The sequence below is a fragment of the Polypterus senegalus genome, chromosome 8 (assembly GCF_016835505.1).
Source record: "Polypterus senegalus isolate Bchr_013 chromosome 8, ASM1683550v1, whole genome shotgun sequence".
NCBI lineage: Eukaryota > Metazoa > Chordata > Cladistia > Polypteriformes > Polypteridae > Polypterus > Polypterus senegalus.
The window spans coordinates 55,683,234-55,705,085 of NC_053161.1; the positions used below are offsets into that span (position 1 = coordinate 55,683,234).

Below are 21,852 nucleotides of genomic sequence, written 5' to 3' on the forward strand. Positions count from 1 at the left end.
GTTTTCCAAAGCCTGGGGACTCTCCCCTGTTCCAGGCTCAGGTTGAAGATGCGCTGTAGAGGACTCCCCAGCTCCAGCGCGCAGGCCTTCAGCAGTCGGGACGATACTCCATCTGGACCCGCTGCTTTGCTGGCACAAGGTCTCCTCAGCTCTCTGCTTACCTGGGCTGCTGTAATTGTGGGTGGGAGGAAACTCGCTCCTATGCTGGTATCAGCAGAAGGATGGGTGGAGGGTGCAGTACTCCGAGGTGAGAGTAGTTTATGGTGGTCAAACCTGTTAAAGAAATTGTTCATCTGGTTTGCTCTCTCCACATCTCTCTCAATGGTGGCACCCTGCTTCGAGCTGCAGCCAGTGATGATGTTCATCCTGTCCCACACTTCCTTCATGCTGTTGTTCTGCAACTTCTGCTTCAGCTTTCTCCTGTACTGCTCTTTCGCTGCCCTGATGCGGACTCGGAGTTCCTTCTGAACGTGCTTGACCTCACCACCTTTAAAAGTCCTTTTCTTCTGATTCAAAAGGCCCTTGATGTCACTTGTAATCCATGGCTTGTTGTTAGCATAGCAGTGTACTGTTCTTACTGGAACTACAATGTCCATACAGAAGTTGATGTAGTCAGTAGTGCAGTCAACAACCTGAGCATGTTTTGTCCAGCGTCACATGTTTAAAATCTCCAGCGATTAGCACAAGTGCCTCAGGGTGCTGTGTTTGTAATTTAGCAACAGCGGAATGAATGATGTCACCCGGTATCTCCACGTTCGTCCGAGGAGGGATGTAAACAATAATAACAATGACGTGTTCAAACTCTCTGGGCAAGTAATAGGGACTTACCAACAGTTCGATGTCCCTGCAGCAAGTGGAGATTTTTACATTTACAAGTCCAGAGTTGCATCACTTTGTATTCACATAGAGAGCGAGTCCTCCTCCTTTCCGCTTCCCGCAGGTATTTGCGTCTCTGCCCGCTCTAACTGTGCTAAACCCGGGTAAGCTCCACGTTAGCATCTGGGATGCTAGTTGTTAGCCATGTTTCGCAAAAACACAACAAACTGCATTCTCTGTAGGTCCTGACATTTTTCACCAGCACAGCCAGTTCGTCGATCTTATTTGGTAGTGAGTTCATATTTCCCATGATCACAGAAGGCACCGAAGGCTTGTATCGCCACTTTCTTGCAAGATGCTTAGCCTTTAGCTTAGCTCCAGCTCTGCTGCCACGATACCGCCTTCTTACCTCGTCAGATAAATAGGGAACCACACCGTAGCAGGCATTTGTTCTCAGCGCTAGAAGTTGAGTACCTTAATAGACGAATCATAAAAAGTAGTAAAAAGTGTCCAGGGAACGAGTCAACATAAAAGAAAGTGGTAGGAGTGATCAATGAAATAGAGAAAAAGGTAGAAAGATAAAGTCGTACATGGAGCTGCTGGAAAGGCTGCCACTCGCAGCAGCGAGTCATAGAATGCTGATTCTTTACTAAGGTATTTCAGATGTCCTATTTTCTAGGGTGTAAATATGGAGCTTTCAATGAAACTATATTAAAAAAAACTTTTATCACCATATAAGGTACTGTGCTAATCTCCATTTTAGATATAAAAGTGATACTAGATAATTGGAAAATTATCCAAAAAGTGCTTAAGGTATGACAACAAACTGGCAGATTTTGCCAGTGGTAGTTCAAAGAAGGTACATAAGGAAGAAGCAAATCCTGCCAAAACTATCTGTATTTGAAATTTAGCAGTGATGACTGGACAACTGTGTATAAACCAGTTACTATTCAGAAAGTGTTCCATTAATTTAGGGTATACAGGGTTGTGGTGTGTTTCCGAAATATTTTTGCTAATTGGGTGCTATTAAATTATGTATGCTGTTTGGGATTTCAGTTATATGTGTAAAACAATGAAATGAGGATTCTTATTGAAAATAAAGAAAAAGGAATTTTGCTTCAAGTGAGAATCCATCCAAAAGGATTCATCCACTTTACATTTACAGTATGCATTTGTTTCTTATTTTCTAAGCACTTAAGCTCTGAAGTTCTATGTTTCTGATTAAACAGAGAAGTCCAAAAAATAAGTGTTTAATGTGCATCATTCCTTCATTGTGCCTTAAAACATAAAATGCCCTTTTTGCAAAGTATTTGTATATATTTTAATATAAAATTGGAACTTTCATAAAATCTGGGCAATTTCTTCATGTGATGACGCAAAAAATAAATAAAAATAAAGGTATTTGTTGAGCACCATTCATCTAGAACAGAGTCATCTACAATGAGCGATCTACAAAAAGAGTGGTGAGTGACCTTTTAACCCAACACTATAGCTAAAAAGTAATGACATGCTGAATTTTGCAAAATATGATGCTTTGCGGAAGTGATGTCTTACATTGACCATCACACTCTGTAAAGTCCAAACATCTACACTAGGCCAACAACTTAATCAATGACTATGGGTGGTTGTGTCTTGCAGAGGACCACTGTAATGCTCAGGTGTCAATTTGACATCCCCATGTTTTTGACTGATCCATCAAATTTACTCCAGTCTACACATATGATTCATTTGTTTATAGTCTGTAGTTTTATATATTAATATGGTTTAACTCATATACTTTATATGAATTACAAAGAGCAATGGGACCAGCACACAGCTAATTTCTGACATCTCCTAAAAGAGCCACAGGGAGTATGCATTCAAGCCAAATCTGTAACTACATTCACACTGCATCCCTGGTCCTTCTTATGCACATTTTAAGAAGTAAAATTACGAACTAATCTAATTGCCATTTAAGAATACATTCTGACAATTATTTGTACATCCTCTTAAATATACCAAGAAAACGCATAAATTAGACTTCATTTTATATGTAAATCGGAGGATTGATTATTTATTGCTTAAGAGCTTCTAAAATATTTTGCATGACAATTGTTAGGCACAGCACAGATGTAACATAGATAATAAATTGTAACAGAATCAGAGAAAATATCATGCATGTGCAAATTAAACAGGTTTCTGTCTTGTTGACTTTCTGTTGCTCTTTAAGAGCAAGGATTATATTTTTATTTATTCAATATTTCCAGAGGCCATTTTCTGGAGTACATTGTATGTTATTCAGTGTGGACATTACCAAAACGTAAATTACAAAAAAAGGTCCTTAATTTTTATATGAAATCAAAACCAGACAAATTAATATCCCATCAAATAACTGCAATAATCTGTGCCAAAATTAAATTTTCCTTTTCAAGTACTGTAACTAAAAGGATTGAAAAGCAACACAAGGCACAAGGAAACAGCTATGAATGTCAGACTAAGTAAATAAATAAACACTTATAATATTTTATTAGTGGGTAAAGAAATATATAATTCTGAAGAAAAACAGACTACAGAAAATTAGTCTTTAATTTCTGTCAGTGACACTTTAGCAGACTGCACACTGTCCACCCACACACTGCCAAAAACTGCACTTCCATTTATATTCAGGATCTATTTATAAACTCTTTTTTCTACTAATGATAATGTAACTTCAAACCCTATTATTTAAATATAAACAGATATTATCAATGCTCAGACACTAGGATTTCAGATGTACAAGGAGGCCTATGATGACAAGAACCCTCCAAGGCATGCGTGGGTTACTTCAGTAACCCCTGACTGCACAAATCCCATTGCACATGTGCATAAACAAGATAAAATAGTCACATTATATTACAATTAAGACCAATTGTATCATAGAAACGGGGAAGGATTTCTCAACATGCCATATGCAATAAGCTCAAATATTTATCAATGTGATTAAGATAATAATAATGTAGGTAAGCTAACACAAAACATAACGGGTGAACATGCCAAACAGTATACAACATTATAATGCAGAAACAATGTAATATGCTGCTTAAATGATAAATAAAATGGCACAGCACGCATCATGGCTTTTAGAATTAACACATCATGTCTGTTTAGGTATAAAAAAGAGGACATATAAACTTACATGTTTTGATAAATTTGAACTCTTTGAATCAACATCATACCTAAAGAAAAGACAAAAAAAGTTGTAGTACTGGTTCAAAAGAATCAGCAATGTTTAAAACAATCACTAAATTTTTCCAGAGCAAATAATAATAATAACTTAGTAAAACAAAGTGCAAGAAAATTGTAAATCCTGTCATAATGTGTAAGGGTTAAAATGCCTTTGGTTGTATTATCTATATGAAATAAAATGTGTTTTGTAATGCCAATTACAGTAAACTAATTGTTAAAATTCAGTTATCTTTCCTGTTTTGTTTATTGATACAAATACGCTTCACTGCATAAAGTACAAAGCAAATGGTCACTAAAAGTTATTTGTACATAAAATCTATCGTTCAAATGTTTCAAATGAAACTTTTTTGCTAGCTCACAAAGGGTGGTACTTTGTAGTCTATGGAAAAGATCAGGCATTTCAAAGAATGCATTATTATGTAATGGCAATATGAAAATAAAAAATATAATAACTTGAAAAATTTTAAATGGCAAAAAACAGTGTTCAACATGAGCAAAACAGCATTCTCTGTAAGGTTCATGTACCAGAGTCAAACAGTTAGACATAAAGATAAAGGTGTTTAAGGAGTATAGAAAGGAAAAGAATGAGATTGTGCATGTGATTCTGCATGATAACAGACAGGATGAGAATTTTTAAGCAAATCCATTAACACTCTTTAGAAGAGAATGATGCTTCAAAAGAATAATTTTTTTTTACTGACTTACTGATTTTTATCTTGCGCATTGATTTGCACTGTTAGTCCGGATGAAAAATGAAATTAAAGTAGAAAACTAGAGCATTAAATAGCAGATGAAAGCTGTGTCATGGTTTAAAGTCCAATAATGTATTTTTATCCATTCACCCATTTTCTGAGTTCACTTTTCCATTCCTACATCATATGACACCGAGACCAATGTTGGCAGCACTTGGGGCCACACAAGGTAGAAGCCAGTCTTGAGAGCTCTTAGGAAATACTAACAAGCATGTCAAGGATTAAAAAGCAGTCCCATGACGCCGACACAAAAAAAACAGAAAAAATAATATGCAATAAAAATTTACAGAAATGCAGTCCCTTCTGCCTTTCTCCTGCTCCAACAAAATCAGAAAGGGAAAAAAGAGAACCCCAGCACCAAACTAGTATTTACAAAAATGAAATCCTCCTTCCTACTTCCTTCCAAACAAAAAATAATCAAGGCAAAAGAGAATTAATTCTTCCATTAAAAAAACTATACATAAAAACTGATTATAAAGAAATACAGTAATCCCTCGTTATATCGCGCTTCGACTTTCGCGGCTTCACTCTATTACGGATTTTATATGTAAGCATATCTAAATATATAACGCAGATTTTTCGCTGCTTCACGGGTTCTGCGGACAATGGGTCTTTTTACTTCCTGTACATGCTTCCTCAGTTGGTTTGCCCAGGTAATTTCATAAAAGGGACGCTATTGGCGGATGGCTGAGAACCTACCCAATCAGAGCACGCAGTTAAGTTCCTGTGTGCTGAATGGCTCAGCGACGGAGCGCTGAATTCGATTCCGCGGTGTTATCCAGGATGTCTCGTCTCTCTCATTCAGCATCAATGTTTTTCGCTGTGTAAAGAGTTCACTTTTGTGCTCTTTTGTGTTTATCTTTGTGCATAGTCAAGCCCTTCATTATTGCTCCAAAACGATCTGCTCCTGCTACTGCTTCAGGGGCCGTGCCCAAGCGCCAACAGAAGATGTTTACGATTGCCGAAAAGGTAAATGTTTTGGATATGTTGAAGGAAGGGAAAAGCCACACCGCTGTAGGACGCAATTATGGCATCAATGAGGCTACGATTTTTTTTATTTAAAAAGCAGGAAAGGAATATAAGATCTACGGCCGCAGTGTCCTTTTAACCAGGGTGCAAAACGAGTTGTAAGTGGATGTAATAAGCAGTAGTCTGGATGGAATCTGCTTTAGGGATTTGGATTGAAGAAGAACAACGGCAGTGCTACACAGTCACCTGAAGAGGCTCCTTTAGAAGAGCTGTAACGCTCTCCTTTGTTGTGCAGTAAAACTAAACTCATCGTTATTGGACAAGTCATCGTGTCATTGTTGGTGAGTAACCATAATTAATTTTCTACTCACAGTACTTAGTACATGTACGTACGTTTAGTGTCACTGTACACACATTTACTGTATACAATTTTTCTTGCATTGTATGTATTTATTGCAGGTGGCCTGTCTATCGTAATAGCTGTAACATATGTGATATCGGAGACACTCGATATCTTTAAAATAATATTTAGGTTTTACTGTATATAAACAGTGTGTTTACATACATAATTTCAACGAATCTTACCTAATATCTAAGAGAATACAAAGGGTTTATGCTTTATAACTGTGTGGGGAATATTTATAAACAGTGTAGGAGAGTTTATAAGGGCTTAAAATATATAAAAATAACCATACAAACATATGGTTTCTACTTTGCGGATTTTCACCTATCGCGGGGGGGTCTGGAACGCAACCCCCGCGATCGAGGAGGGATTACTGTACAGAAGAGGAAAAAATATACACTGATAAAACACCTCTTTGCTACTCAAGGACTTTAATCTGTACACCCCAATTACCTCCACCCTTCTTATTATGAAAAAAGATTCAGTATGGCGCCTAACCCAATATTCACTCTAGTGTTCATTTGCTGGTTTCATATGCCAATTGACATTGTGGCACTCAATGCCCATCAGCCCACCCTTGTTCCTGCTATGAGGGAGCTTGCAGCAATGCTTCCCTCGCAGCACCCCCCTTCTCGTGGAACTTTCCCATTTTATTGTGGTTTCAGCCAGCGTGCAAGCCCCAAGGCAGGTGAATTGCCTCGCTCTCTTTCTACTCACGGTCGTACTCTCTCCTTAGTGAGTGTTCTCTTAACATTTTTAACTTTTTGCCCAGGACTTTTCCTAACCTCTTATGGCCTCCTAACTTCTCCACGCAATATACCATTCTTATTGCCTCTTTTTTCTCTATTAGGGAAGCAACGGGGTAGAGACAAGACATTAACTTCACCCACCCAGGTGTTTTGGCCAATTCCAGTAGTGCACTGAGAATCTAACGTGTGGCATGCCTCACTGTGCAGCTGTGAAGATGCACCAACTCTGGAGATTCAACACACCTTCAGCTCCCTCAAACTAAGTGCAGCAGTTTATCGATAGCTATTTAAATATAAAAGTAACACTATAAATAAGTACACTTGTGACAACAGTTTGCTTCTTATTATGTGGCATGCTTTACCACAGTCATTCTCAAACAGTCTATCAAGCACAATATCATGCAACATAGTACACCTGCACATGTGGTGTAATAGTAGCGCCGCTGCCTTGCAATAAGGAGATCATGGGTTTGCATCCCAGGTCGTCCTTGCATGGAATTCGCAAAGTGCTTTGAGTAGTAAGTATTAATATTATACTTGACGATTTATCAATTTCAAATTTTAAACAATATGTTTTTTCATCAAATAAACAAAACATGTAGTGCTAGGCCTCTCGGCCTCTATATACCTACCCCTATCAGATTATAATAAGTAAATAAGTATGTAAATTATGTATCAGCTAATGCAGATTACTGCTTAAAATTAGAATTTGGCAAATGATATTTAATAGGCCAGTGAATGATCTGATTTCTACACGCTTTAATACACTGTCTCTATTATGTAGAGCTATAACAACTCTTATACCTTGTAATTTGCCTATGCTTTAGACGTTAAGTGTGCCACCCCATCATGTTCACTGGTCCTGTCTATTCAACCCACTAAAAATGGTCTGGAGGCACTCCTGGACACCAGTGCATACTCATGCACACATCAACACCTGCTTTCACTAGGACAATTTTAGACTATATAATTAACCTAAGAAGCAAAAATTTGGGAAACTACAGTGCCTCAATAGAAGCCTATTTAGACAAAGCAAGTACATGGAAACCATCAGCAATTGACCTGGGACTAAACACATTCTCATGAAGCTAACAACTATACCACCACACTTATGCTAAATAAATAAATGATAAAAAAATATAATTTCATTAATGGTAATCAAGCATTAAAAATTGAGTTAGGCATTAAATGTAAATAATTATGATAGAACCACAATAATAAATAACAGAATCTGCTTTGCTGTCCATTTAAAACCCGCCAAACACAGATTACATTCAGAGCTAACTGATTGAACTAGAATAAGTTCTAAGTACAGTAATTTCTAAGCATTTAAAAAAAGCATGCTCAAATCAGCCCCCACACCACTGAATTGGATTAAGCAGGTCTGAGAATGTTGTGTTATGTTCAAACCAATACTCTGGAAAGATGACTTCAAGCTGAACTAATCAAGGCATTCCAAACCGAGTTCTGCTGGTTGATTACACTCCAGCTTCGTGTTTTCCTTGAGTCAGCAAAGAGCTGACACATGACTGTCACTACTTGTTGAAATAAGTGGTTTGAGTAATGAGTAATTTTGTATATATAGTAAGGAGAAATGGGACACCATCATCTTTTCAATAATTTAATAAGCCACTCACTATGGTTTTAGCAATTTTACACTTCATTCTGGCTAGGACGAAAATTTCCAATGTTATCTTTAAGATATATGGTATACATTACATTTTATTAGTATACTGCTACCCTGGTATGCACCATACAGTGTAATTGAAAATGTACTGGTAAATACCTCACCATCAGTAGTGCCTTTGACAATTTGAACACCATCTTTTAAGAACTACATGCAGTACTTGCACTAAGTAGTGTTAGGAACTATGCAGTACCTGCTTTGCCAACAGCCAATACTTATGTCAATGGGCTTTTGGATATTGCACTTTTTACTTATTTCATCCACAGCATTCCACTGATAAGAGCTGACTAATGAACAACTCTCTGATAGTTTATTAAATATTTCTACAGTATTTTAAACCTGGAACTATTTTTTGTTCCTTAAACAAATGTAAAAATGTATCAATTCCTCCATTTACCAAATTCAATCAGTCCAGTTTTAAGAAGGTGACATAGTCTATCCTGGCAGCATTGGACACAATGTAGGAAAACGTTGAGGATGAAGTGCCAGTCCATCTCAGAGCACAATCACTTATTATACTGAGGCAACATTTTTGTTATTTTTTTAGCTTTTACAGATTCCATTAAAAAAGAAGTTAAGTTAAAGAAATTCAAAATTATGATGCAATGTGAATTCTGGGCTAACTTAAAGATATCAGTCATTCTAATAGTTTTATATTGAATTCCAGAAAATTAAAATGTAAAACATTATCAAATTCAGTAAAACAACCTACTTAAACCAACATATCTAAACATCAATTTTCTGGCCAATTTAATCTAAATTGATGGTCAGGGAGGGCAGAATTTATTATAGCAGCACATGAAGAAAAGGTAGAAAACAATCCTAAAACATAGTACAAATTGTCAGAGCTGCCTTTAAAAATAATAAAAAATACATGACACCATAATGTGAATTTGACCCCTAAAGCATTTTATATGCAAAGTACAAGTTTGACATGGAAATGTGCAGTGGTTAGAGCTGTAGCGTTAATGATCAATTTGGCTGCTGCCTGTGTGGAGTGTACACATTCCCCACTTTCCTGCACTAGGTTGGCTGGTTGGTTTGTTTTCTCCACATACCCTTTTTCTGTTTCAATGCCAAAAATATAAGTGTGTTAGGTTAATAAGTTGACAGTAAAATGGTCTTCTGTCAGTGTATGTGTATATAAGCCATGAGAAGGACTGGTTTTTCATCCATAGTTGGTTCCTGATTTGAACCCAGTGCTGCCAGCATGGATTTATCAAGTTTGAGAATGATTGGATAATATAAAAACACACCAAGTCCATGGATTTGTAACCAATTAATAACTTTTTATTTGAGGATTCCATCACCACCATTTTGAAGCTGTCATATTAAAAAGAAAAAAAATGCTCCAGGGTGAAGCCATTGTAATCGAAGTCCAAAGCACATAAAGAGCTCATTGTTTCTTCTGTGACATGAACTCAAATTCCACTTTTTTCAGTAGACAGCACGCTAACAAATAATAAACACATTTCTTAGACACTGATGGTGATATCTAGTGCAATTCATTCCTGGTTCTTAAAACCTCAAGAATTTTCACAATTAGAGGGTTTTAAGAATGTATCCACTTGTGACAGAGCACATTTAGGGGTCCATGGCAGTGCAACTTGGGCTTTGTGGGTGCAGGCAGAGGAGCTGGGCTGCCTTGGGGTTCAGTGTGGAGACGAACTAATTGTTTGATTAAATCAGTTGTTTACACATTGGCACTCCACAGACTTCAATTAGCACACTGCATCCACATGAGCATAGAGAAGCATGGGGAGAACAGCACAGGACAGATAAGAAGAGAAAAAAGAAAGGAGAAATATGGGATTATAAATCTAGACAAAGAACAGAACAGAAAAGAAGTTAGTAAGGATCGTGGCAGAGCAGAATTTGCAAAGAGCAAGCTTGGCAGTCAGGGAAGACGCCCCATATGGAGCAATGGCACTACAGGGGTAGGATGGCTCCTGTTTAACACTGTGCAGGAGCAGGAGTGACCATTTGCTCCAAAAGTCTCGCAGAGAGAGGGATGGTGGTGGGAGAAGAAAGTAGGCTCACGTGTCACCCACAGACATCAAAGGATGACAATGGGGAAAAGACCCAACTAAATGTTGACTGCTCTTGTCAGCAGACATCTCCTTTGCTAAGAAGACTATAATGGATGAGCGGGGACTGATTTTAATCCATTTTTGGAATTTATTTATTGTAATGGAATTTATTTATTGTGATTTTGAACACTGTTTTTATCTTAGATAATTTATTCATTGCTGAAAATTGCACAGCACTTTAAAAATAAAAATAATAAAAGCACTTTTTGCACCATCTAATGATGTGTTATATCCTCATTGCCTAATCCATTCTCAGCACATGGCTATCAATGTCTCGGGTTTAAGCAGGTAATGCCAGCTGCAGGCAAAAGGGCCATCACACCACTTGAATCATCAGCTGCTATAAACTAATTAACAGTCAATGTCGGAGTGTAGAATAATAACTGTGAACATGGACTGACAACATCCTAATGCACTGAAAGATGCTTAGGTTATCACATTTTTACTGCTGATTTGTTGACTTAGCAATAGAAGGGTTAACAAAAGTGCCTTCACAATTGAGTTTTCGCATGAAGGAGCATATTTTCCCTACTTCAAAAGGCATCACAGTCCTGAAGTCTAGTTTTTGCCATTTTTCTTTTTTATCAGTTATTTACGCAATTGGTATATTCATTTATTTTCTTTTCATAACACCAAATACACATAAAATAATGTTGATCTAAATTCTGCAAAACAAGAATTAAATTATATGTCTCCAAAACATTATACATTTTTCAAAAAGAAAGCTCTTAAAAACTGTCATTTTTCAATAAAAGCCACAAAAATTAGAATCGTTAAGAATAATACACACATGCAATTAAAGGGAAGCCTGAACTAGTAAAAGCTGATAAAGTCCTAAGGTAAAAGAGGTCAGTCGTCAGAACAATCAAATTGCAGAAACCCCCCTGGCCAGATGGCAAATCATGCAGCTTTCCTAAGAGATTTCATGCATATCCCGTGATGGCAGTGACTCATCCCATTGCCATTTCCTCCAGCACATAATTACTTCTATGGATGCAAGTTTAAAAACTGTTATTTTGAAAGAGAAAAATAATACAGATTACAGAAATACTACTGTATATGATACATAAATATTTTATCAGTACGCAGTTACCATAAAGTTCTTATTGACTTTTCCAGATACTGTCCTATTACAGCATACCACTAACATAATGCATGTTTTAAGGATGTGTTTATGATGCAAAACCCTGTGAATCATCCAATTTTTAAATAGCAATTTTTCCTTTGAGCACCATCCTACAGCACTTCACAGGTACATTACAACACAGTTTAACAGCTAAGTCATTGCAAAATGCCCAAGAGTGGGATTTTAATTTGTAATCCTGTAGATTCAAGTCCCCCTCATTAGCTATTTGTCCTTTTATAGGAGACTGGGGGGTTTTATTTGAAAAAGTTCAGATTAATAAACATCCCTTTTATTGGTTGCAAATAAACCAGCGCTGGAAATACCAAGTAATTTAATTGCCCATCTCTCAAATAGAGGGCCACAACAAAGTGCTGGTGCTGTTTCACAGTTTTAAGATAGTAGTCTTTTTGCTGACCCAGGCAGTGCCTATGTAGAACTTGTGGATTCTGCTGACATTAACTTGGGTTTTCTACCAATATTCCAGTTTCCACCAATATGCCAGATATGTGCTGTTAGATTGAATGGAAACTTTAATACAGTAAGACCAGGTGTGAGTCAGTGAAAGGTTAGGTGCAAAGCATGTTATATGATAGGCTTGCCTCCTGTCCAGTCATGGTTTCTGACTAGGACCTAATAGCGCAGGAATGGTTACTATCACTCAGCGATCCTATAAAGAGCAAATTAATCCAAAAAATGTCAGATTGTTGTGTAAACGACATAATATTTTCAATTAGACTTAATCCCAAATTATATGTTTACTTTTAGTAACTTTTAAAAAATTATTTGAACTATGAGTCTTTCACCAAGAGTTATCAAGTAAAATGAAAGCACCAGCATAAAGTAACTGTGTGGTTAATGCAAAGATAACACTGATAAGGTGCCTAGGTGTGAAGCTTTCCAAGAAGAGGGCTTTTGTTCATTCTTCTGCATGCCCAAGGCAACAGCAGACAGTCCACAAGCGGTCTGGAATACTTTGCACTTTACAAAAAAACAGACATCATAGATCAATGTACCCAGCAGCTGTGAGGAAGCACTCTTCCTTTGTGGCCAAGGACATTTAGGAATGAACACCCATGAAAACTAACCTCTTCACATGTAAGTGGCCAACACTCAACAGAACTCATTAAAGTATAAAAAAGACAGACATCAAGAAGGAAAGAGATTACAGCAACTTTAGATCACAGCAAATTAAAATGATGCCTTGGGAACTACCACAAAAATTATAACACCAATTCTCTAAGCACTTAGGATGATTGCCACATACTGTACATAGATAGATAGATAGATAGATAGATAGATAGATAGATAGATAGATAGATAGATAGATAGATACTTTATTAATTCCAAGGGGAAATTCACATAATCCAGCAGCAGCATACTGATACAAAAAACAATATTAAATTAAAGAGTAATAAAAATGCAGGTAAAAACAGACAATAACTTTGAATAACGTTAACGTTTACACCCCCCAGGTGGAATTGAAGAGTCACATAGTGTGGGGCAGGAGCGATCTCTCCAGTCTGTCAGTGGAGCAGGACAGTGACAGTAGTCTGTTGCTGGAGCTGCTCCTCTGCCTGGAGATGACACTGTTAAGTGGATGCAGTGGAATCTCCATGTTTGACAGGAGCATGCTCAGCGCCCGTCGCTCTGCCATGGATGTCAACCTGTGCAGCTCCGTGCCTGCAATACATTTCCTGGAGCTTCAAATAATAGTATTACAGGAAATTCTCCAGCAGTAATACTTGTTACATCCAATGTTACATATAACTTGTTGTTGTTTCTGAGACTCTGTGAAGACCCTTGTATTATTATTAGTATTATTATTATTATTATTATCAGCACCCTCCACTCACAGCAGTAACATACAATGGTGAGTTCACCTGAGATCAACCAGACCTCTCAGGCTTTAAACTCAGCTTGTTGTTCATCTAAGGACTGCAAAGAGAATCGTAGCGCGTATGAGAACATGAGGGCAACCATTAAGAAGGATATCAGAGAGGCTAAATGACAGTTGGAGAGGAATATAGCAGATAAGGCGAAAGAAGACCCCAAGAGATTCTTTCAGTATTTTAGTAGTAAAAGAACAGTCACGGAGGAGGTCAAGTTCATCAGGAATAGTAAAGGGGAATTAAAAGATACAGACAATGAAATAGCAGATGCCCTAAACTTACATTTTTCTGAGGTGTTTACAAGTGAGCAAGTGGATAACCTCTCAGAGGTAAACGTGACTACTAAGGAGGTACTGAGGGATTTGGAAATTGTAGAGGGAGAAGTGCTGCTCAGATTAAATAAGATGAAATCAAACAAATCACCAGGCCCAGATAATATTTATCCTCGTCTTCTTAAGGAGGCTAGTGAGTACATATATAAACCCTTGACACATATTTTTAAGAAGTCACTGTGCACTGGAGAGATTCCAAAGGACTGGAAAATGGCAATATCATCCCATTATATAAAAAGGGTGACAGGGCAGATCCAAGCAACTATAGGCCAGTAAGCTTAACATGCATCACAGGAAAATTAATGGAAGGAATTATTAAGGATAAGATTGAGCAACACATGGCAAGGACAGGAGTTATTCTGACCAGTCAGCATGGGTTCAGAAGAGGGAGGTCATGTTTTACTAACATGTTGGAATTCTATGAGGTTGCAACAAAAGCATACGATCAAAGTGGAGCTTATGATATTATTTATCTGGACTTTCAGAAAGCATTTGATGAGGTGCCACATGAGGGGCTGGGCATCAAATTAAAAGAAGTGGGAGTTCAGGGTGATGTTTTTAGATGGGTGCAGAATTGGCTCAGACACAGGAAGCAGAGGGTGATGGTGTGAGGAACCGCTTCATAACTGGCCGATGTTAAGAGTGGTGTTCCACAGGGGTCAGTGCTAGGGCCACTGCTATTTTTAATATATATAAATGATTTAGATAGGAATATAAGTAACAAGCTGGTTAAGTTTGCAGATGATACCAAGATAGGTGGATTAGCAGATAATTTGGAATCCATTATACCATTACAGAAGGACTTGGATAGCATACAGGCTTGGGCAGATTTGTGGCAGATGAAATTTAATGTCAGTAAATGTAAAGTATTACACATAGGAAGTAAAAATATTAGGTTTGAATACACAATGGACAGTCGGAAAATCGAGAGTACACCTAATGAGAAGGATTTAGGAGTTGTAGTGGACTCTAAACTGTCGACTTCCCGACAGTGTTCAGAAGCCATTAAGAAGGTTAACAAAATGCTAGGTTATATAGCACGATCTGTGGAGTACAAGTCCAAGGAGGTTCTGCTCAACCTTTATAATGCACTGGTGAGGCCTCATCTTGAGTACTGTGTGCAGTTTTGGTCTCCAGGCTACAAAAAGAATATAGCAGCACTAGAAAAGGTCCAGAGAAGAGCGACTAGGCTGATTCCAGGTCTACAGGGGTTGAATTATGAGGAAAGATTAAAAGAGCTGAGCCTTTACAGTTTAAGCAAAAGAAGATTAAGAGGTGACATGATTGAAGTGTTTAAAATTCTGAAGGGAATTAGTACAGTGGATCGAGACTTGTATTTTAAAATGAGTTCATCAAGAACACGGGGACATAGTTGGAAACTTGTTAAGGGTAAATTTCGCACAAACATTAGGAAGGTTTTCTTTACACAAACAACGATAGACACTTGGAATAAGCTACCAAGTAGTGTGGTAGACAGTAAGACGTTAGGGACTTTCAAAACTCGACTTGATGTTTTCTTGGAGGAAGCAAGTGGATAGGACTGGCGAGCTTTGTTGGGCTGAATGGCCTGTTCTCGTCTAGATTGTTCTAATGTTCTAATGTTCAAAGAATGCATAACATGCCGAGGAGTGTGATCTGAATCTCTTGTGTGTTGACTCTACACAGGTGTTTGTCCAGCTGCTCTTGGAACCTGGTCTTGATGGTTCCCAGTACACCTGTGACAACTGAAGCCACTTCTTGTCCTTGTGCTCCACATGTGTCTGACTTAGATCTGTTGGACTTTATACTTGATAATCTTCTCTGTCTCTTTGCTCAGGATGTTGTTGTCATCTGGGATCATCACATCAATGAAGACGCAAGACTTTCTCTTCTTGTCATGGAACACAATGTCCGGCTTATTGTCAATGAATTGTGTTGTGCCACATGATGACACAGTCTCTGGTGTCAAAGACTGCACCTGATGAATGCTTATACTATTCATACTTCATCAGAACACCCAGCTGTTGGCATACTGCTTAGTGCAGGTACATATTGCCTTTTTTGTGACATTCTAGATATTACCTTTGGGACGGTACATGGCGTCCGGGCACTGTGTGCTTAATGGTCTCATCAGCTTCACCACTAAGACGGCATGGCGTTTGCTGGTGACTGGTGTCCCTATGATTTAAGTCTGGTGGGGGGGGGTTCAAGGCCTGATCTTGCGCATCTTGGGCACAGCCATCAGCAGTGTGTCTGTTTGCGGAGAGTGTGTTGACTTTGTCGAGAGGTTTACTTACCTTGGCAGTGACATTCATGTCTCTGGTGACTCTTCTTATGAAGTCAGTAGATGGATTGGGAGAGCATGGGGGGTCATAAGATCGCTAGAAAGGGGTGTGTGGTGCTCCCGATATCTATGCAAAAGGACGAAGGTCCAAGTCTTTAGAGTCATGGTGTTTCCTGACTTGCTATATGGTTGCGAGACATGGACACTATCCACTGACCTGAGATGAAGACTGGACTCCTTTGGTACTGTGTCTCTCCGGAAAATCCTTGGGTACTGTTTGTTTGACTTTGTGTCGATTGAGCGGTTGCTCTTGTGGTCCTGAATGAGGCACATTACCTGCATTGTGAGGAAGCATCAGTTACGGCACTACAGCCATGTGGCGCATTTCCCCCCCGAGGGTGATCCGGCACGTAAGATCCTCATTGTTGCAGACCCGAGTGGCTGGACCAGGCCAGGAGGTCACCCACGTAACACTTGGCTGCGGCAGATAGAGGGTCATTTCCAGAGACTGGGACAGGACCGCGTGTCTGCCTGGGAGGTTGCCAACTGGGATCCCAAGTTGTTTCATCGTGTAGTTGGTGCGGCAACACACAGTACCAGTGCATGCTCCCCAACTTGACTTGACTTGCAGAAGCCACATGATCGAATGGTAGTTCTTTGTATCCTTGCTTTACACTTAAAGAGTTGGACCATAATATCCTTGGCTCCTCCAGTAAGGCATCAGATGAGGCACATGGACCACTTTGTTCAGTGCTCCTGTGAGTTGGCGGTGGGCAGCCATGAATGTCTTACCCCAGAAATTTTGGAGCTGTCCAGACCAGGCGCCATCCAGTTGCTGGTCATGATAATCGCATCAGTAACTTCATGGACTCAGAACTGGCACCACTGCTGTTTAGGGCGTGTTCATGTACTAAGTGGCCTTGTGTCGAATCCACAGCTGGTTCTTCTTGTGTTCTTTCTCATCTGATAGGATGCCTCTCCAGAACTCGTGCAGTTTGCCCTTATGTGGTGGCTCACAAACCACAGCCTCCTGCTTGTTTAGCTCTTGATACAGGAGCTTAGTTTTGTCTGCAAAGAGTATGTTCTGGTGGTACTGTTTACTTTGCTCCTTGAACTGACGCTGATGCTGGGCACATATGGCGATCTTAAGCCTGATGTCCTGCATGAGCTCCACAAGCTTGTCTGATCCCATACATCATTTCTTGAATATGTTGGCTGAAATTAGATCTGTTGGTGTCTAATAACAGGGTTATAGGTTATTACAATATGTTTGTACCTTTGTAATGACTAAAACCAGTCGAAAATAAAAAAAAACATTATTTTGACTCAAGAAAAGGCCCACTGTATTATAAAATGTTGGTAGTGCCCAATACTCACATGATCACTAGGGGCTCAGCCTGTGTTTGACTAAACTCACTTTAACTGCATTTTATGTTGGATTTTAAGTTTTTTTTCCATATAGTGGTAGTCGGAGAACACCAATTTTCACATAACATATTCCTCAATGCATTACTGAATCTGCTTAATCTACTCGGTTTAGTTCAGGGTTGCTGGGGTTCAGAGGGAGAGAAGTGATAACAGTGTGTGGAAAAACATTCTTTTTGGTGGAAATCACACAATAGTGTGTGAAACCTATTGGGAAGAGATTGAATGCTGAGATGAAATTTGTGTCTATAGCTAAACATATGATAAGATATCAACCTGAAATACAGAAGACTGAAAAAGGAAGAAGGAGAGGCAGAGAAATGTAAGGCAACGTGAGCATTCATACTATTGTGTTAGCCACTGAGAACCAACATCGATGACATATTGGCCCAAGTATACATTTGTTCAAGTGTGTGTTCACTTTGCACCTGATGCTTACTGAGATAGGCTCCAGCATTCCAATGCCTCTGCCACGGATAAGTAAATTAAGAAAATAGATGAATTGACAGATGTTGGAGCCTGCTGATGTAAGTTGGAGAGGTGGCTGAATGGACTTCAGGGTTTCAAAGAAGCATTTTGATAACACATAAAGCAAATTTTCTTGTTTAGGTTTCTGCCCCATCACACTATGTATCTTGCTACATGAGAAAGAATAGGTAAGGGGCTGTGTGTGTGAGGGGTATTTTATAACCTGTCACCTGTGAGCTTCTATGTTCCTTTTATTTCTAAGTCAGTAGTGAAGATGTTTTTCTTTATAAACTCACCAATCTTGTGGTAGATGAAGCAATCAGAGCTCTGTTGTCACCTATTTACAGAGGTTGGCTTTATATTTTGTTAGATGCTAATGACAACAGCAGTTGTGAAGAAGGCAACAGGAAACATCTCAGTTTTCTCCTGAGAAAAATAACGTAAATTAATGGAGGCATCTAAAGGGACAAGTGTTAATGAAAGTAGCCTGTGCCTATATGAAAGCGTCAAGTGTCAGAAATCTCTTTTTTACTTGTGTCTTTGCAATGCGAGCATTTGACAGTCACACATGGCAAATATAGTAGAGAATAATCTTAGTTTTCAGCAGTCATATCTTTTTGTCTATAAAGACAAAAATTCTATGCTGCCATTTGACTTCAAGCAGTGCATGGGGAAAAAGGATTTTCCTGGAGACAAGTCAGTAATGGCTATTTGTGTTGAGGCTTTTCATGACATGCTTCTCATGGACAGGCAGACAGAAATGGCACATAAATTATTAGAATGGATAGACAAAATTATGATCAAACAGATCAAGACTGTCCAAAGCAGGAAAACAGGTTTGTTATTATCACAAACTGTTGACAACACAAGTGCATTTATAATAAATGTCTTCCTTAGAGATAATTGTCATTATATTTTGAAAAGCCTGTCAATTCAGCACTGTAATTCTGAAGTAGCGTTGCTGCAAGTTTTTGTTAAGATAAACCAGTTCAGCTGTTTTAAACATGCAATGAGGATTCCCCTTGAACACTTTCTCAATAAATGCACTGGTCAGCAGTATCCTGGATAAGAAAATTAACTGAAGAATTTTGTCAAGGATAGAAAGATTTGTTTTAGTCTTTTTAAGATGTTACTGCTTGCTACTCTCAGCAGGAAAAATAAAAGTAAAAATAAAAATTTACAACTGGCTTTCCTAAATAGAGGCTGCAGTAATACTCTTAGTCTTTATACAATCTTTGATACGTTTTTAAAGATTTTATAATAGCAAAGAAATGAGATGGTGGTAATTGTTAAACATATAAGTGATTTCATTTGTCACTGCTAAACATAAACATGCTTTGTACTTCTGTTTGACATGAGTTCAGATGGCCTCATTTTTTTAGCTTCATGAGTATATCAAGTCGGAAGGTCTTCAAATGCAGTAGGATGACAAACAGATTTTTATGGTTCTGTTAATGTGCTTTGACACTAGTCCATAAATCACAGTAGAAATTTGCCATTACCTACAATATCGATTTTTTTAAGTTTCATTGACCTTGTACATTACATTATATTAAGAAAAACACGGATGAAAAATACACTCAATGTTTAAAATTAAATCAAGTCATACTCAACACCAAACACCTTCCACCAACCAGTTCAGAGAAAATGTCAAGAGAGAACCCACATATATTAAACCACCATTAAAAAAAAAGATTAAACAGAGATCTGGCAATCCAATTTCAGAGCATCATAAATGAATTCCTGACAAATTTTGATGAAGTTCAGAAGCAGTCATAGTGAAGAAAATTACACTATTTTTTAGAGTTTTACATTAGACATAGCTTTTCTACCTAGTTATGGAGGGTGGTGTAGCATTCTTCTAGTTGAATATGATAAGTTGTCATGTCATCATTGAAGTATATGCTATAACATTATATTTTCCATTGCATAACCATACCCATTCTGGTGTTACTACAAATAATATAATTAAAGGATTGAGAATAATTGTAAATCAAATAGTATTTGACAAAAAAGCAAATACCTTCCCAGAGTGGCATAAGTGGGGGACATTCCCAAAGCAGACCCAGAAGGGTAATTGCTGGAAGGCATCCTTCACCGGTTAAATTCTTTCTGTGAAAGACTAGGTAATTTAATTTAAACAGATTATGTGTGATGCACATGTCTAACCGAATTACATCATGCTTTGCAAAGTCTGAAGCAGAAGGTATCTTGTGAACAGCTGAATTCTATTCCCGCTCTTTCATGCTAAATGTGAGATCCATTTGCCCCAGACTATCCAGGGATGAACACCTTGAAATTAGTTGCAGATACTGGGGGAAAATTAACTTTTGGAAAAAAGTTTGACTTCCACATAGAAAAAAGTACTTTGTTACTGGAAGATTATATTTATAGCATAATTATTTAAAGAAAGCAGCCATCCATCCATTATCCAACCCGCTGCATCCTAACTACAGGGTCATGGGGGTCTGCTGGAGCCAATCTCAGCCAACACAGGGCACAAGGCAGGAAACAAACCCCGGACAGGGTGCTAGCCCACCGCAGTAAAGAAAGCATGCATATTGTAAATATAGAAATCTATAAATGTCCAAATATGTACTGGCTGTGACTTGAATAAATTAAATACTGTGTAGGTTAACAATGGCTACAAAACATGATTATTCTGTGCTGGAGCAGTTGAAAAACTCTTAAAGTGTTTCCCACACCATAAAATTGAGTGAATGATGGACCACTAAATTTACTATTAAAGTGGCAAAAGTTAGTAATGACTGGTGCATAGGAGGAGCATACAGAGCTTTACATTAGCTCTTCTCTCCATCAAATAGTTGGTTTTGTTGCATTCCGATTCATTCCACAGTCTAAGTAGAGATATTCACATCTAAACAGTAAGTTAGGTAATGCCACACCAAACTCTGATTTAAACCATGCCATCTTAATAAACCTCTTTTGGCATCCAAATGAACAAGGTGTCACGCACGTGCACATGGGAGGCAGATAATGGGCTCAAAAAAGGATAATTACATGCCGACCTAGGGGATGGCAGAGTGCACTGATCCTTTCTTTTTCCTCTGCATATCAACCACCAGAAATTCTACCTGAGAATGACATCAATTCTGGTTCTGGGGCCAATAACGTCACTTCCGGTTCCGGCCCAAATGATGTCATCTCCCCTGCCCGGCTTTAAAACTACCATGTTTTGACTGTCTTGCGAATCAATTCTGTTTTGGACTAATGTCTGTTAAGACCTATTGAACTACTCTTTGCTTTTTTGACACCCAATTTCAAGTTTATGGGTTGCTGCCCCCAAACCGTTCTGTTGTGTTGTCTGAATCCTTTCACAAAGGTTACAATTGTATGAAATCTTTTGAAAAGGATTTGTTTCTTTTTATATAACATTTCAACATGAATTCAATACTCCTTTTTCATGGTCGTCATTCTACAGCATACATTACAAATACACTTCCAGGTGGTTCTGGCTTTTGACAGTTCAACCTCATAGGCTATCAGTCAGCATAGCTAGAACTGCAGCCCAGTTTCCACTAACTCGCAAGCGTTAATAAAATGGCAACTTCAGCAGAATCACAGCCTTCACCAGCATGCTTAATTAATAATGAGGGTAGCCAGAGTGATATCTAGAAAAACTTTGGCTTTATGGCAAATGGAATCAGAAAAACACAAG

The 21,852-nt window shown here is 38.3% G+C and overlaps 1 protein-coding gene across 1 annotated transcript in view; it reads right to left on the reverse strand.

Moving 5' to 3' along the window:
• Positions 1-21,852, reverse strand: part of LOC120533951 (copine-8) — a 780,386-nt gene that overhangs the window by 411,448 nt on the left and 347,086 nt on the right. Inside the window, exon 5 of the mRNA XM_039761099.1 lies at positions 3,971-4,010. Within this exon, the coding sequence (XP_039617033.1) occupies positions 3,971-4,010 (40 nt within the window). The remainder of the gene's footprint in view (positions 1-3,970; positions 4,011-21,852) is intronic.